Here is a 19,188-nt window from a genome sequence, read left to right as displayed (position 1 = left end):
TTTATTGAGACCTTAACACCTTGGTGAAAAGACCCTGGAAATATATGTATTTATTTGTCTTGAATTAAAAAATACCAAATATCCTAATATAAATGCCTGTACAGTATATTTCTTTAAAGCAGGATTTTTGTAATTTTATGTATTAAAGCACCCCGTCTAAAAGCGATACCATAAACGATCTCTATAAAATGTATAACATCTTCTATACCACCACTTTGAAAGAATAAACATTGGTGTTTATCTATGACTTCTCATGGTACCAGAGTTTCTGTCCTACTGGTGACAAGCTGGAAACTTTCTAAGAGGAAACAATGCCAGCCGAGTTGGAGTGGGCAACTAGACTGTTAGCTCTACTGAATGTGATCTTTCCTGAATAAAACCACAATGTATCCCAATATATACTAGACTTGGGCACCAACCAACTCTTCATGTTCATCTTCGTGTTTGTCTTCGTGGGGAAAAAATCTTCATATTCCACGAATATTCGCCCGTTCCTGTGCTAGTTTTTTGCCGTTTTTTCTTTTAAGGGGTTAATACGGGGTACGCATCACGCAGCAGCTTTGGTGCCAGGATTTTAAAGGTCCGTACAAGCAACTCTATTGGTCGCAGGCAGGGGCCTCATCTGCCATCAACCAATGGTGAGCAAATGGTCCACATCTGGACTACTCTTTGCTAGCAAGATGGCAGCCATAACTCTTCAAATTAGAGCAGTGTAAGGAGCAAATGCCCAGCTGCCAGCCTTGCCAGTCCTCCTGTGGCATATTTTGACAGTTGGTTACCAAAGAGGGACATAACTGGTACTGAATTGCACACAAGGTACTCAGCAATTGGGCAGATCAAACTGTATGTACAATGCATGGATGCCAGTATCTATGGAACACAAATACAGGTTATTGAACACTGTTAATAATACTGAATATACTGTACTGAAAAATCAGGTTCAAGTACAGATCATGTCTGCATATATCTTTTACAGAAAATGTCCATTTCTTTTTTGCTTTTTTATTTTGCTTAGAAGATATAAAATGATTACTACAGCTGCAACCCGCTGTGGCAGTTAATATTTGGTGAGAAATTGCAGCCTTTGAAATGTAAATATTAATTATAGAGGTCAAGACACATTGGTTAAGCATTTTCTTGCTCTAAGATCTAATTATCTTTTTTATCAGTTTTAGGTTTGTAAGATATATTATACATAAAAAGGCTGCTTTCACTTCTAATCTCTTTAGTAAACCCTGGCGGATGATGTGCAGTTGTGCACCCAGCATATGGTTCACAATTACCAGTTTAAATAATACTAACATCAATACATAATATTTTAATGCAAGCAATCCTATCAATAATTTCAAATCTCAAAATTGCCTTCTCCCTAGGTATTACGCATTCTGCTTAGGAGATAAAATTAATTCACTCTCACGCTTGCTTAAGTTACAAAATGCATTAAACTGACAAAAATTATGCAGATCTAAGCCACAGGGCAGGAATATATTCTGTTTGGCACAAAGCTTCACCAATTGCTCTGCATCAGTACACATACACGGCTTGTTGGCACTCATTGTAATAAAGGTTTAGTTTGAATTTTACAAACTTAATACACTAGGCTAATAAAGATACTGTTAATCTTTCAAGCAAAAAAGGATTAAGCCTTCTCCAAGTCATACCCGGGACCTTGTTCCACTTGAGGTTCCACATATGACAGCAACTCCTGGACTACCTGAGCAGTACTTCTTGATCTTTGGATAAGAGGAGAGGTCTAGGATATGTAGCTTTTCAGTAGAGAAAACATGGCCACCTAGGTTTATTCAGAGACCAACACTGAATGATATCAACAATGATATCTAGATAACAAGTTAGTAAATGTGTTTACCTATCACTAAATGGTGCAAAGGAGCCTTCCCCAACAGCCGACTTTGAACATCTGGACATCTAACGTTCACTAAGTGAAGGAAGGCAAGTTAGAGTATTAGAAAAACCTGAAATTAAATGCTATTAAATCTGTTGCTTTCCCCATATTTCACACCTTACATTCAATACACCAAACAAACCTATGTAATAATATTTACATGTAAAATAAGCAATATTTCATTTTCTTCTCCGTATCTGCATGAATATTTGGCCAGTATCATATCTATGTCTTATTGACAAGTTGTTAGTTGAAATTGATACATTTGATTAAACAAACGCGGAGAAAGATGTAAAGTTACATAAGCTTTCGGGACTTTAGAGGTTTTTACTTAGAATGATGTATTTACTTAGATAGAATGATAAACTATTGGATTGGATTGGGGAGTCTTAAATACACACAACAGTAATAGAAAGAGACAGTGGTGACATAGGAAGTATGGACCCGTAATACAGAAAGGGACATGGGATTGTGGAGCCAATAAAAATGATAAAAGTTATGAATCGAATGTGATTATCCCTGCAAGATATTTTATTTCCTGAGTTTTACGGTAAAGCGTGTCAATGAAGTTGCCTTTTGATACAGTGTGCCCAAGTGATGAGAAATATTGCCCAGCTGTGATTCTCCTATCTACATATCCTAGACCTCTCCTCTTATCCAAAGATCAAGAAGTACTGCTCAGGTAGTCCAGGAATTGCTGTCATATATGGAACCTCAGATTGGTATGACTTGGAGAAGGCTTAATACTTTTTTGCTTGAAAGATTAACAGTATCTTTAGTGAGGGGTTGCTGGGTATTACCCACCCTTTTTTTTAATGGCGGATTGTAACATGGTATATATTGTTGGATTTGCTAGTAAATTTAGTTAATATTTTCACTTATCCAGCTTCCACCCCATGCAGAAATTAGTTACAGTTAGGTCAGGAAATATTTGGACACTGGCACAAGTTTTGCTATTTAGGCTGTTTACCAAGGTAACTTCAAGTTTCTGTTAAATAATGAGTGCAGGCTTAAAGTGCAGTCTCTTGGCCTTAATTTGAGGGTATTAATTCCCAAATTGGAGGAAAGTTTCATAGGTTCGTAGGGTCATTTATATAAATGGCCAGAAGCAAACCCATGAATCAAACAAATGTATAACACTGTAACAGTTAGCAGTAGCATGGACATAACTGCATTCACACTAAAGAATGAATGGGAAAGGGCAGCTTCATTGGTTGATGCCAGATGAGCCCCCTTCCTGGCGACCAATAGAGTCACTCTTACGGACCTTTAAATCTTAGCACCAAAGCCGTGTTTTCCGCTCTAATGAAGCCAAGGTGCGTTGGGTTAGCGTTCTAGGGATTTTTTCCCCAAACTATTAGCTTTTTCTCTTGTGGTTTCCCGTATCAACCCCTGCTATACTACAGAAGACTTAAGATAGGCTAGAAAACCGGCTGAATACCCCAGCTAAAATATATACTTACAGGAGTCACGTTGAAACAAGTGTAGATAAAGTGCAGGCAAGATAAATCCAATACAAACAAAATAACAAAACAGACTCTGAGGCAACCGCTCTAAGCAACTTGGCCTCGGATGAATGAGGATTTGAGTGCCCCTGGCAAAAGGCAGGGCAAGGTACACTTTCGAGCAACTTGGCCTGGGGAAACTGTTGGCTTCGGCACCAGGCATTAAAGGTCTGTAAGAGAGACTCTATTGGTTGCCGGCAGGGGCCTCCTCTGGCATCAACCAATGAAGGACAGCTGCCGGCGACCAATAGAATCGCTCATACGGACCTTTAACTCCTGGCGCAATCCTACAGATTCCTGTTCCCTTTAACCCCGGGGATGCTATGAAGACTTAAGGTAGGCTAATGGCAGTGACTTGTATCGGGGGGAGGGCCAAGATTTCAAAGGTCCGTAGGAGTGACTCTATTGGTCGCTGGAAGGGAGCTTCTCTGGCATCAGCAAAGCTTCTGCGTATTGTTAACGCGTTATTAACCCGTATTAATCCCTGCTAAGGTAACAGGGAAAAAAATGAAGAAAAAAACAAACACAAAAGAACGTACACGAATATTCGCCCAAAAAGAACATGGGCAAATCGTTGTGAAAGACGAAGACTTGGCCGGCGCCCAAGTCTAGTTTAAAATATACATCCACGTACTCTGGCTGGGCACCTCAGTTACCATGCCTTAGCATGCCTTTGGTTCTGTTCAGGGACCACTTGTGCTATTACAGCTGTGAAACTAAACAGAAGATATTCACTCTTTCTAAACTGCTTGTTGTTTTCTAGTATTTTAAGTGCACGGTATATTTCTTACAAAAAAAATGCTGTTTTGTTTACTAATTATCTTCTAAATGTGTTTAGGAGCCCTATGTTGCTGGACCTTCCCAGTGAAGGACACTGGGCTGGAGACTCATGTTGAGTCTACCCTCTTGTACCACAGAATGGTTCATCTATTTGTTGTCCCTGACATAAGAATAATGTGTATTAAATACTAATTATTAGGGTCAATGTTATGTATGCTTTTTGTAACTGTTATATGTTATATTTACTTCACCTTGTCTAAAATCCTTCCTTTATTCTGGCAGTTAGTCATAGCTTCAGTACTGAACAGGATTTGTGTCAGGTTCACTGAAAGGCTAGTCATAGTGAGATATGTTCAATTATTCATTGGCATTCACTTTGACCTCTGCAACCTCTTTAGTAATTTTCTTTTCACACACTCAGTGAAACTCTATTAGATTTTCTTACAGTGACCTTAGAAATTTTCATTTACTACAGTGGATTTATATGGAACCATTATTTTAAAAAAAAGAGTGATGTCAAGAACATTGGTGGTTGTTTATTATTCTTGCTTAGAAAAGTAGCTGCAGTGGCCTCATCCCATGTGGACTTTTCACAAGTTGACTGATAGTGGCCAGAGTAATACTAGGTTATCTAGACATTCATTCCTGGTCTCTGCTTTCCTCAAACTACTCACCTGGCAATTATTAATGTCCATCATATCTTCTTTTCTTACAGGTATGATTGTCACATATTGTATTTGAGCCAGAGTCCCTCACCTCCAGAGACCACGCTAACTAAAATGACTAATGACTTGATTACCGCTAAAATAAAAGACCAGGTCATCTGTGGCACAGCTCATTCGTGGCTTAAGTCTTACCCCTCTGACTGTACCATTAGTGTCTTCTTCTCTGGGACTTATTCCCCTCCCCCACTGCTATCTGTTGGTGTTTCCCAGGGCTCAGTTGTTAGGCCTCTACTTTTCTCCATTTACAGCTCTTCCCTTGGACAACTGATATCATCATTTGGCTTCCAATACCACCTATATGGGGATGATACCCTAATCTACATTTACTCTCCTGACCTTTCACCCTCTCATCTTCACCGTCGTTCTGGAATTGCATTATGAGTGGAGTCAGACTGATGTTATGGTTATCCCGCCACCCAGGGCCGGACTGGCCCACCGGGATACCGGGAAATTTCCCGGTGGGCCGGAAGGTCCGTGGGCTGGGCGGCCGGCAGACTTACCATGAAGACAGCCGCTGAGCGGCTGCAAATGGCAATGAACGCCTCCCTCGGTGCCAGGGGCGGGCTGGGCAGGGGGGCAATTGCCCCCCAGGCTTCCCGAAATCTAACCAAAGCGGCCGCTGGGTGCTGATGCGGCCGGCCGGCATCAGCACCCAGCAGCCGTGTGCGATGGCCGTCTAGTGATGGGAGCAGTGTGAGGGGTGAAAGCTCCGCCCCCTCGCACTGACCTTTCACCCCTCACACTGCTCCCATCACTATGCGGCCATCAGATTGCTGGGAATGTAATCTGAACGGCCGGTGCGTGCTGATGCCGCCGGCCGGCTCTGCTTTAATACTTTTTTTTTACTTTATATGGCAAGCCGATCCAGCTTACCATATAAATTAAAAAAAAAGTGTTAAAGTAGCTCCGGCCGGCGGCATCAGCACGCACCGGCCGTTTAGATTACATTCCCAGCAGTCTGATGGCTGCATAGTGATGGGAGCAGCGTGAGGTGGAAGCTCCGCCCCCACGCACTCAGACTGCTGCAGCACCGGATGTCAGGTCAGTGGCATCCTGTCAGCATAGAGGAGAACAGTGTGCAGCTACCAGGAAGTCAAGAGAAGTAGAAGGTGAGTAAATAATGTATTTTTTATACTGTATAATGTTTTTTGTATTTGTTAAAAACAAAAAAAATCGGCATGTGTGTGTATGTAAGTGTGTCCCCCTATATGCCACTCTGCCTCCAGAAATGCCTTATACCCCCCTATATGCCACTCTGTCCCATGATATGCCTTTTAACCCCCTATATGGCAGAGTGGCATATAGGGGGTTAGAAGGCATATCATGGGACAGAGTGGCATATATTATTTTTTATTTAATATGGCAAGCTGGATCGGCTTGCCATATAAAGTAAACAAAAATGTCCCATGATATGCCTTTTAACCTCCTATATGGCAGAGTGGCATATAGGGGGTTAGAAGGCATATCATGGGACAGAGTGGCATATAGGAGGGTTGAGGCATATCTGGGAGGCAGAGTGGCATATAGGGGGGTATAAGGCTTTTCTGGAGGCAGAGTGCCCCATGATATGCCTTATAACCCCCTTTATGCAACTCTGCCTCCAGAAATGCCTTATACCCCCCTATATGCCACTCTGTCCCATGATATGCCTTTTAACCCCCTATATGCCAGAGTGGCATATAGGGGTATAAGGCATTTTTGGATGCAGAGTGACATATAGGGGGTCAACGGCATATCTGGAGGCAGAGTGGCATAAAGGGAGTTAAAAGGGATGTCATGAGGCAGAGGGGCATATAGGAGGGTATAAAGCATATTGGGGAGGCAGAGTGACATATAGGGGGCATAAGGCTTTTCTGTAGGCAGAGTGCCCCATGATATGCCTTTTAACCCCCTTTATGCCACTCTGCCTCCAGAAATGCCTTATACCCCCCTATATGCCACTCTGTCCCATGATATGCCTTTTAACCCCCTATATGGCAGAGTGGCATATAGGGGGTTAGAAGGCATATCATGGGACAGAGTGGCATATAGGGGTATAAGGCATTTCTGGATGCAGAGTGAGGGTATAAAGAGAGGGTATAAAGCATATCAGGGAGGCAGAGTGGCATATAGTGGGGCATAAGGCTTTTCTGGAGGCAGAGTGCCCCATGATATGCCTTTTAACCCCCTATATGGCAGAGTGGCATATAAAGGGTTAGAAGGCATATCAGGGGGGCAGAGTGGCAAGCCTGGGGGCAGAGGTGCATAACTCGGGGGTAGGTTGTCAAATGAAAGGAAATAAAAACCAAATATGTCTCAATCATAGCTTTTATTAAATATGGAAAAAAATAGTCTACATGAATTAATAAAGAAATAAAAGTTTCTTACCAGAATATCGTGAAGAATAATGTGATCAGTGTTTTGTTCCACTAAATAAAATGGAACTCTTTCATCTAACAATGTTCGCAGTAGTAAATGTTTTGATCCTATTATGTGTAATGTATTTAATTTATTAGGGCCTTTTAACACTTTTGCTTTCTGGCATTTTAATACAAATAATGAGATAAAAAGAATTGCACATAGTGTGACTCGGGTGTGTATAAGGGGTGCGTGTGGGTATAAGAGCTTCACCGTGAGATAAACTATATGGGGCTGGTCTCCAAATTTTTCCAGGGCTGCTTTTCAGTCCCAGTCCGGCCCTGCCGCCACCCCCTCTTCCACAATTCCAGACACCTCAATTACTGTTGACAACACAGTCATCCAACCAATTTACCTAGTTTGCTGCCTTGATGTGGCTTGACTTGGGATGTGATGTCCAACAAACTCATGTAGGTGTGATTGTCAGGTGTCCACATACCTTTGGTCATATAGTGTATCAAGTTTTAGCTTGCTGGTACTATTACAGGAGAAAATCCTCAACTTTTATATCAGTCTGATCACACCCAAAAGACTAGTCCGGAACCAAAAAATGACAAATGTCTCAGCATTTACAGGCCTTAGCAAGCATCCCAGTAGGTAAGAATGAGCAACGAGGCCCATGTCTGTACTGTTGCACTTGGGATAAACCCAAAGAGAGAAATTGTCTACAAATTGGTATGAGACCAACAAATTAATAGTTTACATCCATGCACAAGATAGTCTCAAGATTTAGCTCATGTGTGCCATTATAGAGGAAAAATCTCCATTGATATATCAGTATGGTCATGCCACAATGGCAGTCCAGACTCAAAATGGCCATGAAGGCTAAAACGTCAACAGAATTTTTCTTCCTCTGTAACGGCACAAACAAGTTAAAGCTTAAGATGCTCCTGAGCTGGGATGCTTTGTAAGACAGGCTATTAAGTTATACTCAGTCATACTGAGTTGCGGTGGCCTCCAACCTTGTAGGGGAAAATGCAAGTTTTCAGCAGCAAAGTAAAGTAAAGTATGTCCTTTTTATAAACCCTCTTTATAATATAATTATAAGACCTTAAAAAGGATACATGGTTCCCAGGCATGCCTTCCCCATCCTGGCCCATACCATTCCCTGTGGGAAGAGTGCGAAGAGGATGTTCCTATCCTACCACTCTGGTTGCATGGACTTTCGTCTGGAACTCAGACAGAGGGTGCCATTAAAGAACCCTAATTATGTTGTGTTCAGGACGCTTTGTAGTTTGCTAGGAGCCAACTCATCCTGACTAAGGCACAAGTCATTGTCCGAGACTGTCAGTTTAATCTTGAGCTTGCTTAATGATTACTCTACCATTGACAATCTTGAAGAGGTTTAATCCCCCCATCCACCACTCTCCTGGTACCCTCTTAGTCATTGGCCTTGTCATATCTTCTTCCATTAACCCCTTCCTCAACCTTCATTCTCATTCTTGTTGCAATACCACTGTTTTGGCACTCCTGGAACTGTTAATTTTTTTTTGCCTTTTTTTATGTTCACTGTTGCTTCTTTATTTGTTTCATGCCAATGAATGTTTGTTTCAAACATTCATTGGCATGAATGAATGAATGAATGAATGTTTGTTTCAAATGTACTATTTACAGTATATGATTGAACATTAATTCTATGGTTGTATATATTTGGTTAAGCTTAAAATGTATGTATTCAAGTTAAAATGGTACCAAAGTTAAATGTATATGGACCTCTGCTGAGAAAGACAGGTAAACTCAAAATTGAATGCATTTTTAAAAATTTTTATTAAAACTTAAAAAATACTATTACTACATAAAGTCATACTTCCCAAGTGTCACTGTTTAGGAGACACAGCTCCTCGCCTACTCCTTAGGATCCAGATCCCTCTGATTCTTTTGCATCCCCTTAATGAGTCAGGCTGACACACATATGGATTAAATTAAAAATGTAAAATCTGTTACATTTATTGCAATGAAACTAGGATTATAAACATCCATTTAAATCATGCGCCTCAGAAGATTTTAGTTTCAGGATTTTCGTTCCTGGGCAATTATAATTGAAGGTCTTTGATATACTTTTTCCCCTGAAAATGGAATAGAATCCACTTAGCAAAACTGCAAACGCAGGCCAAAATCTTTCTTTTAGGAAAAAATCCCTCATTGGACACACTATAAAAATGAAAAAGTGTTATCATCTCTTTTTGCCTTGCTCTCCGGGGTAGCAAAACTGACAAGCCTTTCTTTTCTGTAGCAGTTCAAACACACCTGAGGATAAGCTCTAAACCCTACACCAATGGCCGTTGATGAAAAGATACAGAATTCCCAGAATTCAGTCAGATATTTCTGAGAAATCTTTGCATTAGTCTTAATTCTAATGCAAAGGAATCCTCTTGTGGTTTATTTATTAATCCCCTGTTGAAAAAGTAAAAGTGTACTCCCTTTTCTAATAAAATATATGAAGAAGAAATACATGATGTGAAAATCAAAATTGTTAAATGTATCTACTTATTATGTGCTTAGCTGTCAACATTTGATAAAATATTTTAGGGACACTTGGCAGCACAGCTATTAATTACTTACCATACCCACTGCCCCCGAGCTCTTCCTAACCCACATAATTAGCAAAATGATGCTCTGTCCATTTGGTTTTGGGGCAGATTATATCACCAAGTTCCCATCAGTGCTACCATACATCATTGCAGTAGATACATTTGTAGCACAACATCTATATCAAGCAGGTGAATTTTCTATCTACACAATAGAACAGACATGGTAAAAATAATTATTGTGGGGAGTGAATATAGCAAGAAAAGATGAAAATAGGAAATTAAAAGTTTAGATTAGAATTTACAGAATGGGATGGATGAGAGAAATGGAACACCTGGTACAGCATAACTCATATCATAAAATAATAAGTTACATACTGAGGGTGGTACAGCATAACTGTATCTAGTGAGCCAGACACAGACAGTGCTACATCATAACTCCAATCATTATATAGTAAGCCAGACACTAACAGGTACAGTATAATTCCTATCATTATATAGTGATCCAGACACTAATCTGGATACAGTAAAACAATTTAGTGATCCACAGAAGGTGTACAGCATGGTTCCAATTATTATATAGCAAGAAAGACACAGACGGTGGTACAATATAACTCCCATCAGCATATACTATGTCAGGCATTGGTGGTGGTACACCATAACTCCCATTACATTGCTTTTTCACTCACTCTTATACACAGTCTCTCTTATGCTCTCTCACTCTAATAGTTACTTTCACACTCTCATTCACTCTCTGACACGTTCATTTATTTTCTCACACTCACGCTCTCTCACACTGTCACTCCACACTGTCACTCACTGTTATGCTCTCTCACTCTCACATGCTCTCACTCTCTCTCTCTCTCTCTCTCAATGCCTTTTTACTCTCTCCACTGACTGCTTATGTGTCTCCTTTCTGGCACCTTGGCTTCTTCTCTTGTATCTTCTTGTTCTTCTGTCTTTTTTCTTCATCCGCGTCTCCTCGGTATCAGCTTTGTTGCATACGGATTCAAGACAAGCATTTCTGCACTTTTCACTGTGACTCCGTCTGCGGACAAGTATACATTTTGCTAGTGTGGGAACTACCTTAGTAGAAATGTTGATCTAACCATTTTTTTAACTGCATAAGGTACCACTAACTGAAGTCAGTCAATTAGCAGCACAGTAAGTGCTTTCTAACTATATTGAATTGGCATAATGGGATTAACCTTGGTATTTAAACTACCCAAAGTCTCTGGAAGTTTGTTGTGTCAGGCTGCCATGAGAAATCCACAAATTTACATATAGGGGTCCTTTTTGGTACTGTGACCAAGGTATATTTGGAAATGTATCCAGTTCTGGCAAATGATGTAGACACCATTTACACCAAGGGAATAAGCATCCACAGAGAGACTGTTATATGGGTCTAATGTGATGCACATGATTACTTTTTTGGTAATAAGGGCTGTTTGTGGAAACTAATGGCTTTTAAGACATTAAGCAGCACGTTCTTTACGTGGTGGATACCTCCTCAATTAATGCATATTGGTAGAGCTGTGTCTTTGATAAATTATGTTACTATTACATATGGAAACCATTTTGGTGACATAATAAAAGGCGTATTCCTTCGACCTGCATATACATTGCCACACAGCTGCTGTGAATCAAATGTACAGTATAATCCTGCATTACCCTCTAGGAGATCACAGAACAGCTCTTACGGAATAATCTTTGAACACCTTCAGGTTTTCTTATATATTCCCATTCATTTATCTCTCTGTTTGGCTAAACATTTGCAGTTGATTATGTTGTTCCCTTGGGGCTGTATATCTCATCAACGGATACTTTTTCCCTCTGTAATTCTTTGCTCATGACGAAAACACACATGCAGCCTGTTTGAAAACAGAGCACACATTTGAATATCATCCATTTACCTGGGCAAGCTTCTAGAAGAAGAGGCATCTTCAATCTTCAATTCCTTCAAGCTCATTCAGATTGATTTTTATTTATTTTTTGGAAGAATAAGGACAAATTATTTCAAGCCTTCTTCACGTTTTTCTTTTATTTACCTGTCAAATATGTTTTTATCTCATTTTCTTAATTTTAGAATCTCATTTTATTTCTTGGCGGTAACATTGCTGGCAACAATAAAAGGTAGGTTAGAAGCTTGTAATTTTATATTTGCATGATGAGATGTGTTAGACAATTTTAACCATTGCAAAGAAATGTAAATAAATGAATAAAATCTTGGTCGGATTATGTCATATAAATTGAGAAACAAATATATTTTTTGTTTAATAGGAGTAATATGAGATTTTTGCAGAATAATCAATTCATGTGTTGATTTCTTTCGGGCAATGGTAGCCTTTTTATAAATAAGTGTATAAAAAGTTTGTGGATTGAATATTAAGGAAGAGAAACAGGTAACATTAAAATGTATACAACGGCAACAAGGTTGTTAGAAAAATAGACAACTTTACACAGGATAGTCACTTTACACAATATAAACAATATTTGTCTAACTAAAAATGCAATCATTATATAATATATACGTTAAAGTTTTAGTTTCTACTTCATTAACTCACTAGGTTCATTTTAGTGCATTTTTTTTTGTAATGCATTAATGCAATAAAGATTAAAAATAAAACATACTTTTCCGCTGCCAGTTGGCTTTACCATACATTGTTGATAAATAAGCTCTAGGGTAGTGAAAGAGTTAAAAAGACCGAGGCCATCTAGTCAATGAAATTTTAATCCAAATAAGTCATGCGTTAAACAAAGACTTTGGGGAGAGCCCTCGCAGATTTAAGTACCTTGCATTACATCTGCCTCGCTTGTCATATCAAGTTTATGTGAATTGCGAACAAATGCTTCCTAGCCTATTTCTGTTCTGTTTATCCATCAGATAACAGTTTAAGAGCACTGCCTAAAAACCAATCATTTGATACAGCAAGGGTTATAAACACCATTAGTGTTGGCATGGGTGGTCAACAGTAGTTTTCAGCACCAAATAAAAAGGCCAGGAAATGTGCCACAACTTATAAATGGGACGCCCAACTGAAGTCCTTGAGGGCCACACACAGGCAAAAAATTAATTGTATCCTCACTTGAAATCAAGTAGGTTCATTCATTTGTATTGAGATGTCAGTGCTCAAGCACAAAATCTAAACATAAAATCCAAACATCTGACCTGTTTGTTGCCCTTGAGGACTAGAGTTGTGCAGCCCTGCCTTGTAATGGCTGTTTTTGATGCAATACCTGTTAAAAGCAAGTTTGTTCAGGATAAGAATATAGTATTCTTGAGTATCAAAAAAAGGAAAATGATTCCGCAACACCCGAGAAAATGAATGTCAATCAAAGCAGTATATTTCAATATGGTGATTATATTGACCTAATTTGGCCAATCTCAGTTAGCAGTCGATACCCAGTAGGTGAACACGTTTTGCATCCAACAATGGCACTTAATCTTAGGCATAGCGGTCGCACAACATGGAATTATATAATAACGTGTTAGGGATCGAGGTAAGACGTTTCTTGTTTTGAATTAAAAATATAGCATTGTTTAGGACAAAGTTCTTCAAGTGACCACCAACCTAATTTATTGTTCTGACCACTTTCTACCTAAAAAATCCATAGGACTCATGTCAGATAGAAGCATGTTAATACATGACTTTCACAAAAGCTAATGTCTTCTTCCATGGTAGCAAACTAATTAGGACTAATACCTACCTTCTTCCATACTTCAAGAATATAGCACCAAGAACCTGATTAATATTTCCTTATCATTATGATATACAGCATGAGCTATGTGAGCAACCAGGAGAAATATAACATTGTGCCAGAAGGAAAGTAAAGCTGAAAATTCTATTATTCTCTGAAAACATGCATAGAACCAGAAATATATAATCCATTTAGTTAAGGTTAACTTTGACAGAAATAAAGTTTTGCTTAGAACATACATAGCATGATATAATTCTCTCCTTCACATTAGCCATCATGTTGAAATATAGCGTTGCGTTAATGCAAGTATACAAAAAAAGAAGAAAAATAATGTTTTACAGCTAAGAACGGAAATTATTTATTCACAGCTTCCTCTCCGTGTGCGACTGAAGAAAGACTTTTCAAGAAGATATTTTCACGTTACAACCAATATATAAGGCCAGTAGAAAATGTGTCTGATCCCGTTATGGTGCATTTTGAGGTGGCAATAACTCAACTTGTTAATGTGGTAAGGCTAAGATGAATATATACAAAAAGGGGAACTTTGCAAAAGAGTTGATGCGTCAGCTCTCGGATTTTCTATGCATTATGAAGGGTGCACCTTTGAGAATAAGTTTTGTTGGCCTTGTATAATGCATAGTTAAATTAATGATTGCATGGGTGTGTGCTTCATACTGGATAATATAGTCATTGAGTTGCAACTGCAGCTCTTCTGAAAGCTCACTTTATTGAATGACCCGCAATACACTTTATGTGCTATGATAGCAGTAGAATAATACAGGTTTCAATTCAACCACTGGACAACTACCTCAGATAAATGTTGATGGACCCAGAGCATAATGATTTTGGTCTGGATACTGTTAGCATTATTTAATTTAGGTTGGGAGAACCTTCACTGAACAACAGACCGACAGGCATTGCTAATAGTAGCTATGGGTGAGCATTAACACTAAATAGAGTAAGGGGAGCTGGGGAAGGTAATGTAGGGGAGCTTGTATAGAGGATGAAGAGCAGCTTATATGGGGAGGGAAATGAAAAAAGTGATAGCAGATGGAAACAAATTGTGAAGTAGGGGCAAAAGAAGTAAAGGGAGAAGAAAAGCTCATGTTGAGAGGTAGAGAAGACGAATGTATATGGAATTAATGGGGATAGAAATAGTAAAAGGAGTCATAATGGCAATGGGGTTGTTGTATTAGGGAGCACATGTTGAGACAAAAAGAGGCTTCTATGGAGTAGACTACTGATAAAGAAGGGGAAAGAACAGGAAAATATAAAAACAAATTTGTGCGGTGGCATGTTAAGGGAGGGAAAAAGTCAAACTATGCAAGAGAGATAACATAAAAAAAATGCACTAGATTTCTCAGCAGTGTGTGGTAGAAGTATTATTAAACACTCATCTACAGACACCAGACAAGCCAGAAGGCTTGTTTTTCCCCTAGTAGTAGTAGTAGTAGTAATAGTAATAGTAGTAGTAGTAGTGATAGTAGTAGTAGTATTGGTAGTAGCACATACACCATGTATCCACCAGGTGACACAGTTGAGCAACAACAATAAAGCATACCTATCCACCATGTACAAATTACTTTTAGAATAATAAGTGACAGCTTTTTTTTTCAATTGGTTAGAATTAGCAGCTTCCACAGTCACTTCTGTTGGTGATGTCTTCCCCACTGACATTTCTTATTCTTCTTTTCCCTATCCCCTATCCGCTTCTCTCTTTGGGTATTAAACTTCCCCCAAAAAGAACTCTTATTGGATTAATTGTCATAACCGATTAAGGATTATTCAGGTGACAGGCCAGAACTGGCTGGCTAGTAAACCGGGCAAAAGCCTGAAGGAATAGTGCCAAATAGCTGGCCTAATTACCTTTACTGTTTTAGATGGCTGCATACATATGGCTGAACTCTGCTCAAATAGTGTGCGACCATGTATATCGGGTTGACAGCCATTGACCTTAAAGTGCCATGGCCACGTTTCTCTGCCTCAGTTCAACCCTGCACAGGGATAACATTACAATATGGCCATATTGCTCCAATATGGCCATATTGTAAGGTGATCATATTGGAGTATTCCCTGGGCAATGAAAGGTTACGGTACCCTGTGATTTTCTCAGATTATGTAGAGAACGGTAGTGGCATTGGCTAAAACTTTATTTCTTTGCATTACACTTGCCCTAACATATAAACATGGGGTAATCTATATATATCTTTTGGTCAAATTAAATTATTGTGCCTTTTTTTAATACCTATTTTATTTTTAAGGACGAAGTTAACCAGATCTTGGAAACTAATTTGTGGCTCCGTCATGTAAGTTATTATTACATTATTACATTTATAGGGCACAAGCTGGTTCCATAACACTAATAGAATATTTATAAATGCATATGCATGAATGGCACATAATGGGACATTGATGGTTATATCTAGTCTTCTGTGTTTAGTACTTGTTCTTTCCCATAGATTATTCTCTGGCAAAAATATTTATTTTAATTAAAAAAGAGGTCTCCCAGACCTAATTTTCTAAATTGACCCAATTTTTAATTAGGTATCAACTCCATCTTGTCTCGGACCAACATGGCTATACCCATTTTTCTGTGGGACATGTTGTAACTGTGTGTAGGCTTTAAATGCACGTGAAGACACATACTAATAATGGTTAAAAAAAATTCTGTGATAATTAGAAATTTTAGAGGCTGGTCTGCTAAGGGTTTAAGAAGATCTGTCACAAAATTATGCTAGACAATTTGTCTACAGGGAACTATAGTCTTCACACGAGATAACACATCCACTCCCTATCACTTTGCCACATAGATATGGAATGACTATAAACTCCAGTGGAATCCAATGGATTATGATGGGATTGAATTCATGCGAGTTCCAGCAGACAAAATTTGGAAGCCAGACATTGTCTTATATAACAAGTAAGCAATCCTTTTGTTGATTACGTAAAAAGTTTTTTTTTAAATTACATTTAGAACTGGTGTATTGATTAATAAAATTCTGATTTTTTGTAGTGCTGTTGGGGACTTCCAAGTCGAAGGGAAGACAAAAGCCCTGCTTAAGTACAATGGCTTAATCCAATGGTCTCCACCTGCCATATTTAAGAGTTCCTGCCCAATGGATATCACATTTTTCCCATTTGATCATCAAAACTGTTCAATGAAATTTGGATCTTGGTCTTATGATAAGGCTAAAATTGATCTTGTGATCATCGGATCTAAAGTTGACATGAAAGATTTTTGGGAGAACAGCGAGTGGGAAATAATTGATGCTTCTGGTTACAAGCATGACATTAAGTATAACTGCTGTGAGGAAATCTACACCGACATAACATATTCTTTCTACATAAGGAGACTGCCAATGTTTTACACCATAAACCTCATCATGCCATGCCTTTTTTTATCATTTTTAACAGTATTAGTTTTTTACCTCCCATCAGACTGTGGAGAAAAGGTCACGCTATGCATTTCAGTTCTACTTTCACTTACAGTGTTTTTATTGGTCATCACTGAAACCATCCCATCAACCTCTCTAGTAATTCCACTTGTTGGGGAATATCTTTTGTTTACAATGATATTTGTGACTCTGTCAATAGTGGTCACAGTATTCGTGTTGAACATTCACTACCGTACGCCAACAACGCACAAAATGCCTCGGTGGGTAAAAGATGTCTTTTTGAAACGTTTACCAAAGTTGTTAATGATGAGAAAGACCGTACAGAAGAAAGACAGGCCTTATTCTAAAAGAATGAAAAAAAGAGACTGCACCAAATCAACGATGCTAATGAACTCGGAATGCAGGGACGTGGAACTATTTGAAGATGAGACATGTTGCCACTGCATGAAATCACAAGAACAGAGCACCAGCAAAAGAAGAAGAAAGCACCAGGGATTGTGTAATGCTATTCAAGAGTCATCAGCGAAAATGAAAGAGGTTGTCAAAAGTGTTCAGGTCATGGCAGAAAATATCAAAGACCATAATGAAAGGAAGGAGGTAAGCCAGACAAAATTCAATGTTGCCTTGGTTCTAAATCTGTTTTACTGTTCACTGGTTACAATAAACGAGTTGCATAAGGAAAACAACATTCTACCCAAACACCAAATTTTGACCGGAAGTCTGCATTCTGCAGGAAGGGGCTTCATGTGGGGCAGGGCTAGTCAAGGAGCCCGGACTAGCTACCCCAAACAGTCTTTAGTGGGTGAGGAGTGTGTGTAGTTATTGGGGAGTGGGTGTGGAGATCTCCCAGGTATACAGTTTATATTCTTCATCTATATGTTCCATAAAAAATTATGATAAAATACAATATTTTCACCCTATTATGCATTATACATTTGCATTGCTAAATACTGTAACTATATTTCTGATTAATAAACATAACCTCAAATCTTAAAACATAAATGCAGCCTTTAATTGGGGTAAACCCAATGGCTGTATATTGCATGTTAACTTAGAGCCCCCAAGATTGTAAACTTGTTTAAGAAGGACATTTTGTTTCATTACAGCCCAAATTCTTATGGGATGCTAAGAATAACAAATTACCAAATATGAATTAAAAATCATTTACTTTTAATGTAGATTTTGCACATGGTCACACAGGGTTCAGATCATTTTAGTGGTAGATATGCAGGAGTAACATCACTTTCTTTTCCATGATCACTTTGCCTGGCCTCAGAATGCAATATACAGGACATCAACAATATTACATGCACAGTGCCTTGTTGCATCAAAATGCAAGTAAGGAACAGGAGCTGAGTTTTGCTATTCATTGGTTAATTTTATAGTTTGTTACAATGAGGCTCATATTTCTTCATTAATCCCATATTGGATGATTTTTAGCTAGTAAGTATGTCTCTTGAAAAGTATGACGGATCAGATTTTATAATAACATATACTATATGTTGTATGTAACTCTCTTTTCTTTATTTGTAGGAAGAAGATGATTGGAAATATGTAGCTATGGTCATCGACAGGGTTTTTCTTTGGGTATTCATAATCCTTTGTGTTTTAGGGACAACTGGGTTGTTCATGCAGCCTATGATAGATGGAAAGAAAACATAAAGATTTTAATGACTGTTTATAGGAAAACTATCTACTTTTTTTGCATTGTTCACATACTTGTATGGCAGCATATAGACACTTTTTCCCAGATATTACATGTTATTACATGCATGCAAATCATGCAAACAGATTTTGTAGATCACATATGTTTGTAATAGACATGCATGTGAGTGTGTCATCGTTTGTATCATCTGTATCACACAATGTAATCGTTATTTAAAAAGAAACATCAGTGGATCAGTATCCAAGCATCTAGTCATTCCATGGAAGCAGAACTTTGGTAGAGTGTGGATGGGGAATAGGGTGAGTAGTAGCAGAATCTGCTGAATCCTAGACCCCAGCATATTCTACAATTTTATAACTAATGCAGAGAGATGGAAATTTTCATCTCATTGCACCCTAGAGCATAGTAAGTTTATCCCCTGGAGCAGCCTTTCAGTTCAGGTGATCAGAGAAATCATGCATCTATTTTATTCCTTTAGCTCAGTGGTGCACAACTTCAGTCCTCAAGGGCTGCAAACCAGCCATGGGTTTTGGATATCCTAGCTTGATCATAGGCATCCCAATAAAAAATTCACCAATTTAAAATTCAGA

At 38.7% G+C, this 19,188-nt stretch overlaps 1 protein-coding gene across 1 annotated transcript; it reads left to right on the top strand.

Moving 5' to 3' along the window:
* Window positions 1-13,913: 13,913 nt before the first annotated feature.
* On the top strand, window positions 13,914-18,594 carry LOC149284306 (neuronal acetylcholine receptor subunit alpha-6-like). Its single transcript, XM_089496889.1, has 5 exons — window positions 13,914-14,045; window positions 15,799-15,843; window positions 16,348-16,457; window positions 16,551-17,529; window positions 18,466-18,594. Exons 1-5 carry the CDS (start codon window positions 14,004-14,006, stop codon window positions 18,592-18,594), a joined length of 1,305 nt encoding a protein of 434 aa, XP_089353015.1. The 5' UTR covers window positions 13,914-14,003.
* The last annotated feature ends 594 nt before the right edge of the window (window positions 18,595-19,188 follow it).

This window comes from Sceloporus occidentalis, unplaced genomic scaffold, assembly GCF_023333645.1.
Source record: "Sceloporus occidentalis isolate IW3139 unplaced genomic scaffold, rSceOcc1.0.p SCAF_95, whole genome shotgun sequence".
Lineage (NCBI taxonomy): Eukaryota > Metazoa > Chordata > Lepidosauria > Squamata > Phrynosomatidae > Sceloporus > Sceloporus occidentalis.
The sequence above is the reverse complement of the archived record's forward strand: the minus strand, read 5'-3'. Positions and strand labels throughout refer to the sequence as shown.